Source organism: Aspergillus thermomutatus (assembly GCF_002237265.1).
Source record: "Aspergillus thermomutatus strain HMR AF 39 chromosome Unknown NODE_62, whole genome shotgun sequence".
NCBI lineage: Eukaryota > Fungi > Ascomycota > Eurotiomycetes > Eurotiales > Aspergillaceae > Aspergillus > Aspergillus thermomutatus.
This window is the reverse complement of record NW_020798111.1, coordinates 49,603-66,949: the sequence shown is the minus strand read 5'-3', so window position 1 is coordinate 66,949 and position 17,347 is coordinate 49,603. Positions and strand designations below refer to the sequence as shown.

Genomic DNA, 17,347 nt, shown 5'->3' with positions numbered 1-17,347 from the left:
TCGATCATCGCAAACTGTTCACCTCAGCTAAACAGAAGACCATCACCTTATCTTCCTCCCTTTGCAGCTCCACCCCCCTGACATGTCGTAGAGCCAGTTGATACACTGTTGACTCTTGTCTGCTCTGCAGCTCTGAGACATACTCACTTCTTCACTGTCTCTCGCTCCGGATGTCATAGACCGGCTTCTCCGATATTCTACGGTGAAGATAACAAACGCAATTGATCATCATGGAGAACGAGCATATGGTACTTCGGCCATCTCAATTGATGTGTACCAAAAAACTTATCTCTTTTGACGAGCAGGCGCAACCAAGGCCGACCACTAAATCACGGATCCCCATGGCCGGCATGACATCGGGGATGACCAATTCTCGCTCTGGCTTGCCCCAACCTGGCACAATTGCGAATAAAACCTCGAGTCTATCGCGTATGTGAACCACAATAACATCTGACAGAGCGACTTCACATTCTTACGGCAGCAGACACAACCCGCGCTAGAAGCGCTACACAGGCCCCCGAGCCCAGCAGAGCTGGAACAGGAACCCTTCCTACGTCACGTCCAGGCACGGGTACGGGACGAGTCCATACTAGAACCAACTCCTATGCATCATCGACCCTGACCCGATCGGCCTCGACTGCTTCCCGGACTACCAGAACCAATTTCTCCTCCACCGTTGGACCCGGATCACGACCTCCTTCGCATGCGCCACGACCGCACACCTCCCTTGCTGGCTCCCGAAAACCGAACGGCCACTCCATCACACGGCCTGCAACGTCATTGGATACCCATGAAGAAGAGGATTTTGCTGCAAGCATTTTGGGAAAGAGAAAGGGTAGGCGGCAGTCCCTGTTTTCCATATTTGATATTTATTCGCACCCTGCATCTATTACGTCGCGTAGTGACCGGAAGGTGTCGTGTGATTGGCCTGGCTCGCAACGGAAGCTTTTTGGTATCCAAGAGGCCTCTGTGCGAGCAGACCAACGCGAGGCTTCTCCGTGTCCTGCTATGGATCCATCGGAAAAGGACCCCGTCTCCCATGACATATTGGACCCAAAATCTCTGCACCCCGCGCAGGATGGACCCATCAAACCCCCTACCTCAAAGATCCCCATATCTTCACCCGTGAGACAGCTGTCAGAGAAGCCTGCGTCTCCCTCCAAACATCCCCCTAGGAAAAGGCAACCACCTATCATACCATTTCTGCACAAAGATTCTTCGATCAAGACCTTTAACTATTCTACAGGCGCCGAGTGGGATCAGGATACGCGCGAAAAGACGATGGAGGAGTTTTTCAATGCTTTTGTCTCACGAGTCAGCCAGGCCGGACAAGAGAGTTTCGGTCTGAAAGAGACCGTGGAATTGTACAAGAGCAGAGGTGAGTATGGATACCCACTCGATCTAAAAGTATGCTCACGGTGGTTATAGTGAGCGAGTTGGAGGCAACGCGAAAAGAATTGACCGACGCAAACCTCTCATTACGGGTGGAGCTCGAGACCACAAAGAGCCGACTAGATGCTGCCGAGGGGGCCCTGAAGGATGCGAGAAGGGACTATGAGATTGCCATGGACGACGCAGAACGCCAGCAGCGCGCCGAAATCGAGACAGTCAGACAAGAGAGCAAGAAACAGCTGGAGGCACTAGACAACCAGCGCCATGAGGAAATCGGCGAGCTGAGGCGCCAATTTGAGCAGCAAATAAATGACGAAAAAGCTGTTCGACTTCAAGAGATCAACCAAATCACCTCGCAGACTGCTCTCGACTCGCAGCGTTCTCTACTTGAGCTAGAGCGAAAGGATAGGGAAATTGCCACGCTCCAGCACGATTTACAGGCTGTTCGAGAAGATCTAGAGCGTGAGCGAAAAGCAAATCACGGTTTGCGGCAGAACCTGGACACGGCAAGCAGCAACAGCGTTACACTGGAGTCCTCGGTTCGCGCATTAAAGGCAAGGATAGAATTCCTGGAATCCGGGCGGGAAGAGCAGTCTCAGGCCTTCGAGCGTCTGAACCAGCAGATGATGGATGCTTTGGCTGAAACCGAGGCGACCAAGGAGAAGTTGAGGAAGGAGGAAACTTTGAGAAGGAAGCTGCACAATCAGGTGCAGGAGCTCAAAGGCAATATTCGGGTGTTTTGTCGAGTGCGCCCATCTCTAGAGTCGGAAGTCGCGGAAGTCGCTCAAATTGAGTATCCGGACCAGGCAGAAGAGTGCAAAGAGATTTGTCTTCTGGGACCTGAAGAAAGGAGCGCTCTCGGCACTGTTACTCGAAAGAACAACAATTTCTCCTTTGATCGCGTCTTCGGACCCTCGACTCAGAATGCTGAGGTGTTCGAGGAAATCAGCCAACTCGTACAGAGTGCCCTCGATGGGTACAATGTCTGCATCTTCTGCTATGGCCAGACAGGCAGTGGCAAGACACATACCATGTCTTCTCTTGATGGCATGATCCCCAGGGCAGTGCATCAGATCTACGAGACCGCGCAGAGCCTGGAAGAAAAGGGCTGGAGATACACCATGGAAGGCAACTTCGTGGAAGTGTACAACGAAAACCTGAACGACCTTCTGGGCAAGGCAGAAGAGCTAGACAAGAAGAAACACGAGATCCGCCACGATATGCAGAGATGTAAGACGATGATCACCGACATCACCACAGTTCGGCTGGAGTCGCCCGAGATGGTCGAGTGTATTCTGACACGAGCTGCGGCCAATCGGTCCGTGGCGGCCACCAAAGCCAACGAAAGATCTTCTCGGTCACACTCGGTCTTCATTCTCAAGCTTCTCGGGGAAAACAGCATTACCGGCGAGCGCAGCGAGGGAACCCTGAACCTAGTGGATCTGGCCGGTAGCGAACGGCTCAGTCACAGCCAGGCAACCGGGGACAGACTGAAGGAAACACAGAACATCAATCGCAGCTTGAGCTGTCTCGGAGATGTCATTGCGGCTCTTGGACAAGGAAAGGAAGGTGGACACATTCCCTACCGGAACAGCAAGGTTTGTTTTTCTCCTCTGATCGTCAATGTTCAACAAGCTTACTGACTCGGTTTGATAGCTCACTTACTTGCTTCAATTTTCACTGGGTGGAAACTCCAAGACTCTCATGTTTGTGATGTGCAGCCCATTGCAAGCCCACCTTTCAGAGACATTGACTAGTCTCAAATTCGCTACGAAGGTGCACAACACACATATTGGCACGGCAAAGCGACAGACTCGCGTTCGTGATATTTAATGATACCTCTTCCTATTTTGCTTTTACGTTCAGGCAGCCTTTATGATCCAGGCAGGCCTTCGATCAGCCGGTGTTTGGAGTTGCTTTTCCACGAGCTGTTTGAAGATATTACCATTCTGTGACGCTCTCCTCTGTGGCTTTGGTGCTGGATTTGATGTACATAGTGACGAATCTATTGGATTGATGGACAACAGGCGACGTCAATATGGTAAAACTATGGTCAAATCATAAGTCATCAAAGTATTTACTTGCCAACTTCCCTAGCTGCTGTGACTTGTTTTCGATGATTGTCTCATCGAGAACCCCTTCGTCACTCACAAAGGCGTCAACCAACATTAACGGGACCCACTCGAAATATATATTCTTGACTTCGATAGTTGCCGAATTTTCCTGGTCTGTCTTGAAACCAGTCGAGCTGTCTTCAAGCACCTGTGTGCCCTTGACCCTTTCATTGCGCCATGCACTAAATACCTCTCCGGGGTCGTTATCCTCAACCTTGTCTTCCAGTATCCCGTCGTCCCCAACAACCTTTTCCAGCTCACTGAGAACAAGAATCTTCGCGTTTGGTGTGACGTGCTTTGCGCTGAGCACGATGGGCAGTGACCCGGTTTTGTTGCTTACGCCCTTAGACGAACAGATGCGGTCAGCGCCGAGGAGAACGATGTCGACGTTCTGTGCGGCCAACGCGGCCGCTGCATCCGTGTATACTTTGATATCAAGGTTCTTGTTGGGGATCGATCCGAACTCGGATTTGAAGCGGGAGTAGATGGACGAGGCGAGGCTGGCGCCTTCGAAGAGCGGTCTGGATTCGAGGATTCGCAGTTCGAGTGTGCGGATGTCTAGCGAGGCGAAGGCGTCGAGGATGCTGTCTCTTATCGTGGAGCTGGAGGATAATGTGAGCATGGTGATTCTGTCTCGCTTTGACTCGGTCCCGAGAAAGGCGGATTGGATGTAGGAGGTGAACGCGTCCTTGACACGGGCGGTATTGGCTTTTCGATTTGCGAGATGGAAGTCGATGGCCGAGAGCATCCGGTCCCGTTTCTGCCCGTTGTCCGTTGTCTGGTTCAGAATCTCGTCCATGGCCACCAGCACCGAGAGGAGCGCGTTGAGCGTCGCGGCGCCCATATTCTCCCGGCCGTTCTTGACAAGATGCCACGCAGCCATGCGCACCATCCACCACCACGTCTCGTCTATCCTGCCATGCGTCTGCTCGATGACCTCCCGGAACGTCGTCAGCGCGATGGCCGTCAACTCGTGCGCCCCGCTCTCATGGTCCTCGCGCAGTCTTTTCAATCCCGCTGCTAGGGCTTCCCCCGCGTGCTCGTCCATCTCGCACTCGAACCAGACTCGGCGCAGCGTCTCGTGGAGGCGCGGGACGCCGCCGAAGTTCTCGTCATCGATGACGGAGTCCGGATCGTGCCATTCCCAGCTTTCGTGCTCCCAGTCTGTCTTGATGGCCGCCTCGCCTTGGCCGCCCTGGCTTGGGGGTTTCAGTTTGAAGGCGAACGGGTGGATGGTCCATTCGCGGTTGACGGACAAGTCGCCGAAGGTGAACGGTTTCCCTACGCGCCAGAGGGTCAAGTTTGTAGGGGTGAGGGTGGTCTCTTCGTGGAGCTCGCGCCATGCGGCTGTGAGGGGGTCTTTGTCGGTTGGATCGATACTACCGGATATTGGGGCTAGGTGATGGCTGTTTGAGTTAGTTCCTCATATATTTATCTAGGGGAGGAGGGTACTCACCGATACGTTCTTACTTTGTCGCTGCGGCGAAACAGAGCTACCTTGGGCTTGGAGGACTCGCCATCTGGGAAAGTGAAGATGAGCGACGAGACGACAGCTCTTTTCTGCAGATTATCAGATGGCTTGTTGCTTGAGCTTCGGTCTGTGATTTGAGACTGCTGTGCCATTTTGATAGCGTGCGGGGTCGTCGAGATCAACCCCGCAAATCTCCTAAAGGATCTCGACAGTCGATTTGTCTATTCAGTCTGGAATAAATGTAGAAGGCTTGGAAGAGGTACCAGTACTTTTCTGGAAGCACCATGGAGAATGTCAGACGCTGATGTCAAATGAGAGGAATCTGGAGGTGGAGTTGAAGTTGGCAGCCATTCGCAAGTAGGGCGTTTTGTCATGATCACATCACCGTCCACACATGGCCAATTGGCCAGCAAAGAAGCTCGAGTTGGCTTGATAGAGGAGCTCTACTTACATGTATCAAGTTTCTTACCAGTTGAGAGTGAAAATTGTCTCTATTTTCGATCCCTTGCCTGTGCAATTTGCAATGACGTCAGTGTCCTTCTCTGTATATATCAAGCTACCGTAAGCCACTTTGTATAGAATCATCTTTGAACATCGAGCAATTGACTCAAACAAAGCAACCATATGAACCGCCTCTCCCTTGTAAATCGCCATCTCTCACCCCAGCTTTTCAAATTCAAATATACCCCACGCACAACCCACCGAGGCATCTCAACTACAACTCCACGAACCATGCCGCATTACACAGGATCCTGCTACTGCCGCAACATCAAATACGAAATATCCCTTGCCTCCCCGGACGAAGCACGAACCTCTCTCTGCCACTGCTCAAACTGTAAAGTCAGTTTCACCTCTACCCTCCCCCCATGGCGCATAGCTAAACTGAACACCAACAGAAAGCATTCGGAACCAACTACGGCCTAACCGCCAAGATCCCCAAGGATGCCTTCAAACTGACCGGTGGAAAACCCAAGGAGCATGTTGGCGATAACGGGTCCGGGTCGTTACTGCATCGGGAATTCTGCGATAATTGTGGAAGTTTCATTCTCGAGTACGGGGTGAGTTGTTTTTGGCATCATGGAAACCAGTGGGATAGACGCTAAGCAATCGAATAGGATGCGGTCAAGGACCAATTCCGGTATATCTGCGTTGGAACTCTAGACGATCCGGAGGTGTTGCCGCCCAAGGGAGAGTTTTTCTGTAGTTCGAGGGCGAGCTGGATGCCTGAGATTCCAAGTAAGTTGTTCTCTGCGGATGTCTGGACAGTAGCTGATGGCTATAGATGTGTTTCATAAGCAGAAGATCAAGGAGTAGACCATGGTCTATGATCAGGTTTCAGTTTGTGTATTGTATCCGAGTCTGCATCGTATGAATATCAACAAGATGGCTCAGTCACACTGTGAACAACCATATCTGGAGCGATCAGCTTCTCCCGAATGGTAACCGCGTTCAAATAATCGTTGCTGTCCACCCTCCGAAATCCATCCTCCAACGTCTTCTCAATCCCTGCCAGGACATGCCGTCGCGCGACCCGTTCTCGCGCTTCCTGCAGATCACTCTCGACGAACACCCGGTAGTCGACCAGCCCAGCCACCTCTCGCCATTCAGGCTCGTCGAGCAGCAGATAATTCCCCTCGATGATCACGATCTCAGCGTCATTGGTGATAACAATGCCATTTTCGATGGGGTCTTTAGCTTCGTGGTCGAACGAGGGTGCGTAGATCGTCTCCGCTGCAGATGCACAGGGCGTCGAATCAGCCCAATTCCGTAGCCGATGGATGAACTGGACGAAGCGGGCCGCGTCAAAGGTCCATGGTGCCCCGCGGCGGCTATACGCTTCTTCTCGATTGGGTAAAAGGTCCAGCGTCGCCCGCGACAGATGGAATCCGTCCATGGAGAGCAGAGTAGAGTGTCTTGGTGAGGGTTGTGCGTTCAGAAGCCTGGCGACGGCGGCTGCGGTGGTTGTTTTGCCGGATCCCGGGATCCCGGCGATGGCGACTAGGAAGCGCTTCTTGTCGTGGGCATTGGCCTTCTGGCGGATGGTCTCTGCGAGGCGAGTGTATTCGGCTTCCATCTATGCCAGGTTAGTCTCTGCCAGGGGTAGAGGAAATGGCAGGGCTTACCTTGTATTGGCGGTAGTGCAACCCTGGTATGTATGCGGAGGCTACACAGAATGGAATCACAGCATGATACAGGAATCACTTGTAGAGAGTCTGAGATTGATGAAGTCTCATGTCATTTCCAATGTAGGTACATATTTCAAAACCCCGCGTCATGAGCCTGTAGAGCGGAGACGGCTCACAGTGCTCCGACAGCAACATGTAGTGACTTTTCCTTTTTGGTAGTGACCCGAGTTGATGCACAAGATGTGAGACGGACTGCGACACAGAACTTCAGGTACTTGATGGTTTGAGGGGTATCGTGGCAAACCGTCTCGGGCCATGCTGCTCCGTGGAAGCGGAGACGAGAATGGGGTCGCATATAAGTGGAAGCTGCCATCTTGCCGATCATCATTCTGCTTCAGGAACACCGATTGCGCCATTTTTCTGAGAAAGAACCTTGGATATCTGGAGATAAGTCCAATCGCCGCTGCATGCATGTACCAGGATCCAGGCGTGTTCCCCCGCTTTGTGCGGAGGAGATGCTCCCTTGCGATAACTTTATCTAAACTGGCGACTTCAAAATCATCGCCGCGGCACAGCTACGCATCGCCAGTGACAAGAAGAGAGCAAATCTCTATCTAAATCGTCAATTCATTCATTTAACCGATTGATATCATCATTTAGCAGCAACTTTGCTGCTGCAAAGGCATTGGTGTCCCTGTTCGTGGTCGCGATGATCGAGACCGGCTCGATTTCTTCATCGTCTTTCGCAACGGGGCCACATAGAAGCACAAAATCTGTTGATCGAGACAGTGCGAGCATCGCGGCTGCTGCCTGTCACAAGCTACCCCCCATGTTCGACAGGCTTTACAGGCGGGATTCTCCTCGTCCGTGCTAGCGTGAGACTGCTCCTGCAGTCCACTTTCATAAGACGTAGAGATTTTCGGTGTAGTGCATGTGCTACCCTTTCGAGCTTGGGCATGATGATCGCCATGTCGAAGGTTTGAGGGTTTGGCCTGGCTATCCTGTGTTCTTGAGCCGTCGATCATCAGTGTCGACCAGAGCCATTGTAAGAGGCATTTCCCCATGCTGGACCTTCGTAGACCGTCATGGTGGAGTGATTCGTATGCTGTAGAGTCTCCGACCACTGAACTCTCAGACATTGTTGTCAGTTGGGAGTCTGGTCCTGATCCGGGTTCGTGAAATGGGAATCTGTGCAACAAGATGGAACACTTAGTTGAGATCCAGGGGGATAGGAGGATGGGTTTTGGGGATTGACTCACCTTTCATATGTAGTCGCCATGGCACAAATGATCAGCAGCGCTCAGATACTTAGATCGGCTTTTTACTTTAAGAATCCAACAGGCAGCAGCTGCAACTGTGACAAATGCGACAGATGAGAGAAATGTGAATGTGATCCGTCACGCGAGTGCTCGGGCACAAGACCACAACTTGGAGGACTCTCGAAACTCACGCGCGATCAGCACCTCTGTCAAGAACAGGAACTATTATCTGGATATAATTTCCAGCCCCAGATCGCGCGGGGGAAATAGAGCCAGATATAGTAGGTGTGCGTGCCAATCAGGCTGGAGGTGACAATTTGACGCCCCCACCCCGTTCGGAATGCCAGCGCACAAACAATAATAATAATGCATCGAGCCAGGAGGAAAGCAACACGAATATCGCATTACTACCAAGACGGCAATAGTCGGATCGCCGTGTCCTGTCAGGCACACACTGATCCCGTCGCCAACACATCACACTCGAGGAACGTCAAATGACAGGCTGGATCATGCATCCGAATTACGTCAGGCAGACCTCGTCCAGGGACGCGACAAGACTAAGATGTGACTTGAGTGATTAGCCTCGTCTAGTCTGTCTAGAGGAAGGGAGCGGAGAACAACACCCGTCATCGATCCATGTCTAGACTCTTGTCCTGTGTCGGCTAAAGCCCCGGTTGGCCAGGCTCATTCCCATCTGAGTTCCGGATCAGGTTTATCGCAAATCCTTCCATGGATGGTGAGGGGTTAGGTACTTGTACCCAGGCTGCCTACACTTCGCTGTAAGCACTGAAGCTCTTCATGACTCTGGCAGTCCGAGGATCGTCACACTTTGCAGTCCTTCTGGGAATACGATCAAGCATCACGACTCAAAATCCAATTCGCTGGATTTGCCCTGTGAGTGTAAGTATGACAAGCGCCGAAAAGCGCCACTCTTCCGTCGATCCGGGTATTTCCCCTTGCTCCAATCGCCTGCCAATCACTGACTCGCTGTCACATCATCACAGCTTGCTGCCCTATGACCAGCATTCCATGATTGAGAATTGGGCCAGTGGCCAGGCAAACAATGGGAACCGGGATCGAGAGGACACTATCAACACTCTATGGCTGCCAGGCAATGGAATTTACGCGTTGATGCTCAATTTTCTGTGTCGTGATGTTTACAAAGTTCCAAAATCCCATGGTCGCGACAGAGGGCATTTTCGTCGACGGTCTTTTAATGCTGTTCCATTCCTGAATACGAGATGTGAACATGCGCGTCGCTAATTCTAAACAATCATCATGACCCGCCTTATGGATACGATCAAAAAGGACCACCGAGAGCTTGAAGAATACTACAACATCATCTTGAGCTCCAATGATACTGATGAACAAACCCGGTTCCAGAACAAGCTCACCTGGGAACTCGCCCGCCATGCGGTAGGCGAAGAGTTGGTCGTCTATCCTGCACTGGAGAAACATCTCCGAGACGGTACTGAGACAGCCAATAAGGACCGTAGTGAACATCAGACGGTACGAGCATAAGTCTGATCGTCGATCTTCTATCATGTCACTGATTGCTGTACAAGATCAAAGAAAAGCTTCAAAAGTTCCAGGACATGCATGCCTCCGAACCAGCCTTCATACCGACCCTCAAGTCTATGATGATGGACCTCGCTCAGCACATTGAAGAGGAGGAAACCATTGACTTTGTCAAGCTGGAGAGCGCAATCACCCCCCAGGAGAGTGAGCGCCTGTCCAAGTCGTTCAGCCGAACGAAGATGTTCGTTCCCACCCGGTCGCATCCTGGCACCCCGAACAAACCTCCTTTCGAGACGGTGGTAGGGCTGCTGACTGCCCCAATTGACCATCTAGCGGATATATTCCGTAAATGGCCTGATGATGTGGTCGCTCCCAACCCGTCAACTGCCTAGATAGATAGACAACAAAGAACTAGACTAGATGCTTGTTACACTCTCTCTGGAGCCTTTTCAAGATCGTGCAACATTAAAAATCTAGTAACGAACGCAGCTCTAATCCAAGTCTATATATCACAATCTAGAATGAATACATAATTATTCCTCAGGCTGCGCCTGCGACTGATCCTGCTGTGCCTGCTCCTCCCTTGCCCGTCCCAACTCATCCAATTTATCCCCAGCGCTCTCTTTTCCTCTCTGCGTCACACGCGGATTGCTCTGCGCACTACACGCCACATCAGCCGACCTCTCCATCATCAGAGCAGAGCCAGGTATACTGACGCCTTCAGACCACCCGCCACTCGGTTCGGCTCTTTGTTCTGCTGCCGCATAGCATACAGATCATGCCGCGGCTGATCCCACTGGAGCTCATTATCTAGCACATCCTTGGCGTGCCGCTTCGCTTCGTCCGAGACGCGGGGGTTCTTGAGCGTACTTCACACAACCGTATCGGGGTTAACCCAGTTCCATATCCATCGGTGACGGCGTCAATTCAGGACAGGAGACTCACGCCTTGTAGCCGCGCATGGCATTTACCCTATCCTCCCCAGAAGCGGAGACTTCGTTGTTTTCCCTCGAGTATGACATCTTTGTGTCGGATTGGTTTGTTTGGTGGAGATGGAGATGGAGATGGATCGAGTTTGATATCCCGAGTGCGGCATCGAAACACTACAGTTTAGGCACTAAACAGGTTCCTGGTGTGGATACCGCTCCTCCCGGGGAAGTGGTCATTAAAGATTATTATGTGTTGGGTGAGGTCGGTGGTTTGGATCTCGCGGGGGGTGAGTCCGGGTTGATGTTAGAGGTGCGTCATGCCGCCACTCAGAGCTGGGAGATGGGCGTTGTTTTTGTCTGGTTGTGTCCGTTATAAGCAGGGTATGGGAATTTGGGATTGATCGATCGAATTGGATGATCTCAGACGCATAGTATGATATGATGTGGTTCGTTGATAGTTGTTCGATTCTGTGTACAGCTACGATTAACGTTGAAAAACAAGGTGTTGATATTGAACCGATCTGATCGCCAAGTGGTCCGAATGATCGGTATACCCGCAGTTGGTCTGTAGATCCCCACTAGATCGAGCTTTGAATATGAAACATTGAGGTAGTTTAGCCAATAGCTCAGTAATTAGACCTTCGGTCGACGTGGTTGCGGCCGATAACCCAAATGACGTCCTACAGAACCCAATCGCAAACTCAACGTCCATCCATGACAACACCTTGACACCAGCTTGATGTCAGGATGGCGATGCTGGGACTCGCGGAATTCTGGAAACACATATATACCCACGGTATCCCGAGCATTGTCATCGGTGCATCACCAGCGATCTATTCACTCTGCCACACGCCTGCAATCCTAAACCACCGCAACCTTTCAGCAATCACAATTCTACGAGAACCATAGTCAAAATGTCCAACCGTGTCGAAAGAGAAGCTGAGGACAACTACGAGGCCGAGAACGATGCCTCGCCCGTTTCAGCCGATGTCGTTGACAACTCCTACGTGGGCGAGACACGCTCTGAGCTCCGCAACCAGGTCCCCGTTCAGCGCGATGAGGCCCCCTACGAGGATCCCATGCAGCCTCCCTACTCGAACTCAGACCAGCAGCTTGGTACGTGCTCTACTTCAGATACCCTGTTGGTTCTGAGCGACTGACCAATTGCTTCCCATCAGACGACGACGAGAGAGAGGCCATTGACCAGAGTAATATCATGTCCGGTGATCGGCTGCGTCACGCAAAGCCCAGCACTGCGAATAAGTACAATGAGGGCCCTGGCGAAGATGATCTGCCTGATGTTGTGAGATATGGAGATTCTGGTGTCTCCGGTACGAAACGCTTGTCTTAATGCCGTGCCGGAGTTGAGCGCTATCATGAAATGATGCGATGAATGCAATCGATGACACTTTGTATATTAAGTTTGTAATGTTATTCGAATTCTATGTGGGACATATCAATCATTTGTAGTCCTTCCAAGCATCTTCTAGGAATTGCTTCATCTTTACTGGCTGTATATCAGGGAATTTGTCGTTCAGCCGGTCTTTAGCTGGTAGCTTGAAAACACCAGCTATCGTCAGTCGGCTCACTAAGGCAGTCATTTCTTGTTGATCCTCTGAGGAGTAGGGGTTTCCTTCGGGCATTGGAGGAATAGTAACCTGTCCATCCTTGATACTTTCTTTACTGTCATAAGTGACCTGGAACTTCTGACCTGCAATGGTTTAGTTTAAGCAACGGGGAATGATCGATGAAATCACTGACCTCGAATCTCCTCGGCCATCCCCAGAAGCTGATTGTACGTGACCTCGTCGCCAACAATAATGCTGAATTCAGGCCAGTCCCCAACGTCCAACAATCTGACCAGAAACGCTGCCATATCGTACGTGTAGGTCATGGAGATGACGTCATTTCCGTCGCCCGGGATGGCAGCCTGGCAGTGCTGGACGCTGATGCCAAAGGTGCAGGGTGTGAGATTCGTGCGCACCACAGGCATGCCCCAGTAGTCCATGAAGAAGCCGGGTATGACCCGTGTATACTGAAGGTGACTTTTCTGGAGGAGCTCAGCGGCATCGAGCCAATGTTGAATGCTAGGGTCAACGGGAAGGAGGCTGGTGACGTCGAATTAGGAATGATAACAAGAACACTACAACTCAGCAGGAGGGAGGTTACTCTTTGGTTTGGATAAAAGAGTATTCGCTAGGCACGAATCTGGTCGTGACGCTGGAATTCTCCGCAGCCTGGATGAGGTTTAACTGAGATTGACTGGTCGTCTCATCGAAGATCCCAATTGCGGATATGATGGTATGGACAGCATGCTGCTCCAGAACTTGGACCAGAGAGGCAATATCATCGTAGTCTACCTGCACTTGCCGAGTTCTATCCAAAGCATGATCTGATTTGGGTTCCTGGACACGATGAGACTGTGGTCAGCCAGTTAATTGCCGTGGAGACTTACGCTGCGAGTCAACACAATTACTTGGTGCTGGGAATTTCGCACCAAGGTTTCGACAATTGTTTTACCAACTCCCCCAGTCCCACCGGCGACAGCTACAATGACCATATTGATAGCAACGAGCGTAGATCTTGTTCAGCCAGAGAGGGAAGTGTCGATGAACGGCTGCATACTTTGCGATGATGATGATTGCTTCGTTTGTCTTAGCGTCGTGGTGCCCCACCTTTTTCTCATGCTCTTCATCTCTCGCAGAAACTGGGTGCTTGAACCAGTCAACAACCTCCGAGAGGAATCATATCACCGCAGGATCTGCTGGACTTTCTGGCATATGACCTGATGGCAAGAAAAGCTCCATGAGACTCGGTCTTGGACACATGGATATAGATCGATGCTACGGTCGACTTCTCACCTGAGGAGCACCCCAGAGACCACTGAGGAAAGCTGTGATTTGGCTTTGTTCATGAATCAAAGATGCCAATTCAATTGGTTCAGATCAAAGCCCATCGACTAAAAATGGCATGTTTGCAGGAGATCATGCCTCTTTAAGGGGAAAGCTTGCCGTTGCACTTTGGTAGAGGGTCTTTTTGTGATTAGTGATCGAGCCGAGGTTCCATGCGACTTAACCCAATCAAGCCGCTTCCTGATGGGAGAACATCCAGCTGATGAGATTGTCAGACTTTATCATGGTACTCAGAGTGAGAATCATATTATTATTGATCACCTTTTGAACGAAAATTGCATTGCATTGCATGACTGACGCTCAGCAAAGTTCCATTGAGCTCATTTCATAGTTCTGTAGCTCATATCTCAACTTGAAAGATATCTGCTGGAGACGATCCCGACAGATCTAAGATGTCCGAGCATGAGTTTCCCTTACTAACCTGGGAGGAGGTTCATCAAAATTTAGTACTGTCCAGCCGCAGTCGACCAGCTGTGCCGGATCTCCCGGGCGCTCAAAAAATCACTTCGCTTCTGTCTGCATCCTCATACTTACTCCCAGAACGCTCTATTAGTCCACAAACGACACCTCACCCTCAGACACAACTTTACGGCGGCCTTCTTCTGAAAGATCCGCCTGAGCAGCAGCTCGAAGCACCGAAAGATAAGTCCTCGAAACGAACCAGATCAAATATCGACCCCACGGATGGCTCGCTTTCAAGAAAACGAGGGCGACCTCGCAAGTCAGCTGGTGAAGGAGAAGATCCTCATGAGGTGCGTGAACACCCCATCTTAGCTTGCGCTAGTTAGCATTCTCTTTATCAAGCTGACGGGACAGCGACGTCGAATGCAAATTCGACTAGCACAACGGGCCTATCGTTCCCGTAAGGAAGCCGGCGTTTCTTCCCTTCAAAGCCGCGTTCTTAAGCTTGAGACTGCAGTGGAGCAGATCAGCGCAGCTTTTTTGTCATTTAGCGATGAGCTGATCCAATCCAAGGTGCTGGCATCCGATCCTCGGTTGACCGGCCGTTTACGGGACACAGTACAGCTTTGTCTGTCTTTGGCAAAAGGAGCCAACCCGACAGAAGATCAAAATATTGCTGCAAGCTTATCATCACCCAGCGAAGGAGGTCACTCATCTCCAGAGGGAACAGAGCCTCAGTGCAGGCAGACTTCTCTCACAACATCGCCTCCTTCTTATATAGGATCTATTGAAAGGGAAGATTCGGGGACGCTATACGCAGCCGGATTCAGGGTAACGGCAGAAGATCAATATTCCCCCGAGGTAACTTCCCTGGATCTGAGCGCTTTTATCGAACGACTTCATTTTGCATGTCTCTATGAAGGCTACTCGGCTCTCAGCGATACCTCTGTTGGCTTGGACATTTTACAGAGACCTTTTCGATTTCTCCTTCGCTTGATGGATAGGAAGCGCGTAACCTCTTACTTTGAAGCCTGCTTGCATGCAAAAGCCAGCCAGAAGCGCCTAGATGAGTGGCATGAGATACCCTACTTCAAAATCGGTGGCGCTGGTACACATTATCCTCGCAAGAAACGGGGAAGCTCAACTGAAACTCTGCCGCGATGGGAGAACATCCAAGATCCCACATCACAGCTACCGCAGGAGGTCCAGCATGAGCTCGATGGTGAGTGGTTTGATATACAGGACCTAGAGGGATTTCTCCAGGAAAAAGAAGTGGCATTTGTTGTGGGTGATACAAACAACTCCAGTTATGGGCGAAAGGTGGCGAACGCGGCACGTCTAATTCAAGGTCAGCATCCATTCCGCTCTTTCATGTTGTCACAGTCTTAACGAACGATAGAACTGTTGAAGACAGGCGTCTGCCTTGGCCGAACGCCGGGTTTCCGTCGCAAGGATGTGGAAGCAGCCCTTCATCTAGCAATGTGTTCATGAGGAATGGATGATGGGAGTACTTTTCGGCCTTATATGCTAGTCAGGGCGCTGCGAAAAAGGATTTGGATGGCTGCCATGATCTAGCATTAAGCAGGGCCATCAAGAAACATTGCGGTATGATCTTCTTTAGTTCGCGAGAGGTATCCAGATCTTCCTGCCCGGTACTGCTGCATAATTAGCCTATCTAAAAATAAGCTGTTCCGGCTGCATACGTACCCTTGGTGCACCTCAGAATTACTGTATAAGTTGAATTGGTTAGTTAGCCATAGGGAGGGTCACTCGATCAGGTACCACTCTCCCACAGAATATGTGGCTATTTTTACGCCGTAACAGAGAGCTGGGTCTTACAGAGATTCCACAAGGACAAGGCTAATGCCACCAACTATAGCTGTTTTGTCAATAAGTTTAGTGTTTAAGTGAATGTTGGGGATTGATATATCTCTGGTGAGAAGGCGTCAATATATGACCAATAGAGAATCATTGTAGTGCAAAATAATATTTCAAGAAAGGCTAGTGATCGAACACAATACTCAGGTATGGAGTATAACATCAGGAGACCTGTCTTTCCTCTCAGGATAGGAGTTTACTCTGGGCAGTTCCATCGAGTCCACTGAATTGCAGTTGTCTTCGAAGAACAGCCACATGTGGCTGTATAATTACTGTGGCTGATGAACCATGCGCACTATTCCATATTTGGTGCTCTGAGCTTAGCATATCACGTGATGGTTACCATTATGGCCAAATTCCTCAGTTTGATGAGATTGTCCCTGGTGTTGCCGCAGCGCGAATCATTAACGCCTTATTGGATAGTCTTTCTTTGATCATCCAGCAGGAATTTTCGGCAGTCGAGATTCGTCACATTTCACAGTCGCCTTTTCATTGAATGAAAATGCCAATTGCTGGCCTCTGTCACATGTCGTCCGTCTCCCAGGCAAGATGGACGGCTTCGCATATCCACCCTAAGACCGACGGCGTCACGGTCGGTCGCTCCACTAAAGTGTCTAGAGTCTAGACTCAGCTTGTTACCAAGTCCACTGATTGGTTGTAAAGCCTATCCCTGACTCCGAGCGAGGATAATTCTCAATCACTTTCCAGGCGTTAATATCAATTGTTGATTCACAGCATTGTCCGCAAAGTTGTCTGTCCGACAGTGAGCTGACCGGCAATCTTATCCTCACAGGACCACGAGTCATGCTGAGACGTCCAGAATGTGGATTGTGGTCATACTATGTACTACCATGAAAGTCGAAAGGACATTCAAGTTTTGCACAAAGACAATCAGTGCAGGCTTCAAAGACACAATAATGAAGGATAGACAATGGTGATTGACAATTGCGAGTCACTGTTATTATTCTTCTTTGATGTTTCACCCACAACACTGCGAAACAGACCGTCCTTTTCTGCGGACGAAAAAAGGCCTTCCCCTGTTTCATCTACCTACTTCTCCATGCTTATTGGAGGCTGCACCTGTTTCAGGTTTGCTAACCGCATATCCACCACACCAATGCAGTTCCTTATCGCCCACCCTGCATACTCAAGAAGCTGGGAAAAAATGGAAGATCTCGAGTCTCGACGAATGCCACCACTGGCAGCCAGGATTCGTCACTCTTTACGGTCTGTATCCTCAAGCGAGTGATTTCATGACGGCTCGTCTCGGCCTTCTGGACCTGGTCTCGACAACAAACTAGCAGAGGGACCCTCCAATCCCAAGCCTATACTGACATGTGGATGGC

General features: G+C 50.6%; 9 protein-coding genes across 9 annotated transcripts; 5 read left to right on the top strand and 4 right to left on the bottom strand.

Moving 5' to 3' along the window:
* Positions 1-230: 230 nt before the first annotated feature.
* Positions 231-3,225, top strand: CDV56_106658 (putative kinesin family protein (KlpA); the record flags this gene model as incomplete). Its single annotated transcript, XM_026760277.1, has 4 exons — positions 231-429; positions 482-1,378; positions 1,429-2,990; positions 3,049-3,225. 4 exons carry the CDS (start codon positions 231-233, stop codon positions 3,223-3,225), a joined length of 2,835 nt encoding a protein of 944 aa, XP_026615597.1.
* Positions 3,226-3,450: 225 nt separating this feature from the next.
* CDV56_106539 (translation initiation factor eIF-2B subunit family protein) lies at positions 3,451-5,129 on the bottom strand (the record flags this gene model as incomplete). Its single annotated transcript, XM_026760158.1, has 2 exons — positions 3,451-4,912; positions 4,963-5,129. 2 exons carry the CDS (start codon positions 5,127-5,129, stop codon positions 3,451-3,453), a joined length of 1,629 nt encoding a protein of 542 aa, XP_026615596.1.
* A 580-nt stretch (positions 5,130-5,709) lies between these two features.
* Positions 5,710-6,291, top strand: CDV56_106458 (GFA family protein; the record flags this gene model as incomplete). Its single annotated transcript, XM_026760077.1, has 4 exons — positions 5,710-5,817; positions 5,874-6,035; positions 6,093-6,213; positions 6,260-6,291. 4 exons carry the CDS (start codon positions 5,710-5,712, stop codon positions 6,289-6,291), a joined length of 423 nt encoding a protein of 140 aa, XP_026615595.1.
* A 61-nt stretch (positions 6,292-6,352) lies between these two features.
* CDV56_106407 (phosphoribulokinase/uridine kinase family protein) lies at positions 6,353-7,051 on the bottom strand (the record flags this gene model as incomplete). The annotated part of the gene is made up of 1 exon (XM_026760026.1): positions 6,353-7,051. The coding sequence occupies one exon, from the start codon at positions 7,049-7,051 to the stop codon at positions 6,353-6,355; it is 699 nt and encodes a 232-aa protein (XP_026615594.1).
* A 2,589-nt stretch (positions 7,052-9,640) lies between these two features.
* CDV56_106207 (HHE domain protein) lies at positions 9,641-10,272 on the top strand (the record flags this gene model as incomplete). The annotated part of the gene is made up of 2 exons (XM_026759826.1): positions 9,641-9,871; positions 9,928-10,272. The coding sequence occupies 2 exons, from the start codon at positions 9,641-9,643 to the stop codon at positions 10,270-10,272; spliced, it is 576 nt and encodes a 191-aa protein (XP_026615593.1).
* Positions 10,273-10,413: 141 nt separating this feature from the next.
* On the bottom strand, positions 10,414-10,902 carry CDV56_106162 (Con-6 family protein; the record flags this gene model as incomplete). Its single annotated transcript, XM_026759781.1, has 3 exons — positions 10,414-10,540; positions 10,597-10,749; positions 10,826-10,902. 3 exons carry the CDS (start codon positions 10,900-10,902, stop codon positions 10,414-10,416), a joined length of 357 nt encoding a protein of 118 aa, XP_026615592.1.
* Positions 10,903-11,723: 821 nt separating this feature from the next.
* CDV56_106089 (uncharacterized protein) lies at positions 11,724-12,160 on the top strand (the record flags this gene model as incomplete). Its single annotated transcript, XM_026759708.1, has 2 exons — positions 11,724-11,925; positions 11,988-12,160. The coding sequence occupies 2 exons, from the start codon at positions 11,724-11,726 to the stop codon at positions 12,158-12,160; spliced, it is 375 nt and encodes a 124-aa protein (XP_026615591.1).
* Positions 12,161-12,269: 109 nt separating this feature from the next.
* Positions 12,270-13,369, bottom strand: CDV56_106003 (uncharacterized protein; the record flags this gene model as incomplete). The annotated part of the gene is made up of 4 exons (XM_026759622.1): positions 12,270-12,520; positions 12,571-12,917; positions 12,979-13,214; positions 13,265-13,369. The coding sequence occupies 4 exons, from the start codon at positions 13,367-13,369 to the stop codon at positions 12,270-12,272; spliced, it is 939 nt and encodes a 312-aa protein (XP_026615590.1).
* A 744-nt stretch (positions 13,370-14,113) lies between these two features.
* Positions 14,114-15,512, top strand: CDV56_105849 (bZIP transcription factor; the record flags this gene model as incomplete). The annotated part of the gene is made up of 2 exons (XM_026759468.1): positions 14,114-14,473; positions 14,526-15,512. 2 exons carry the CDS (start codon positions 14,114-14,116, stop codon positions 15,510-15,512), a joined length of 1,347 nt encoding a protein of 448 aa, XP_026615589.1.
* Between the last annotated feature and the right edge of the window lie 1,835 nt (positions 15,513-17,347).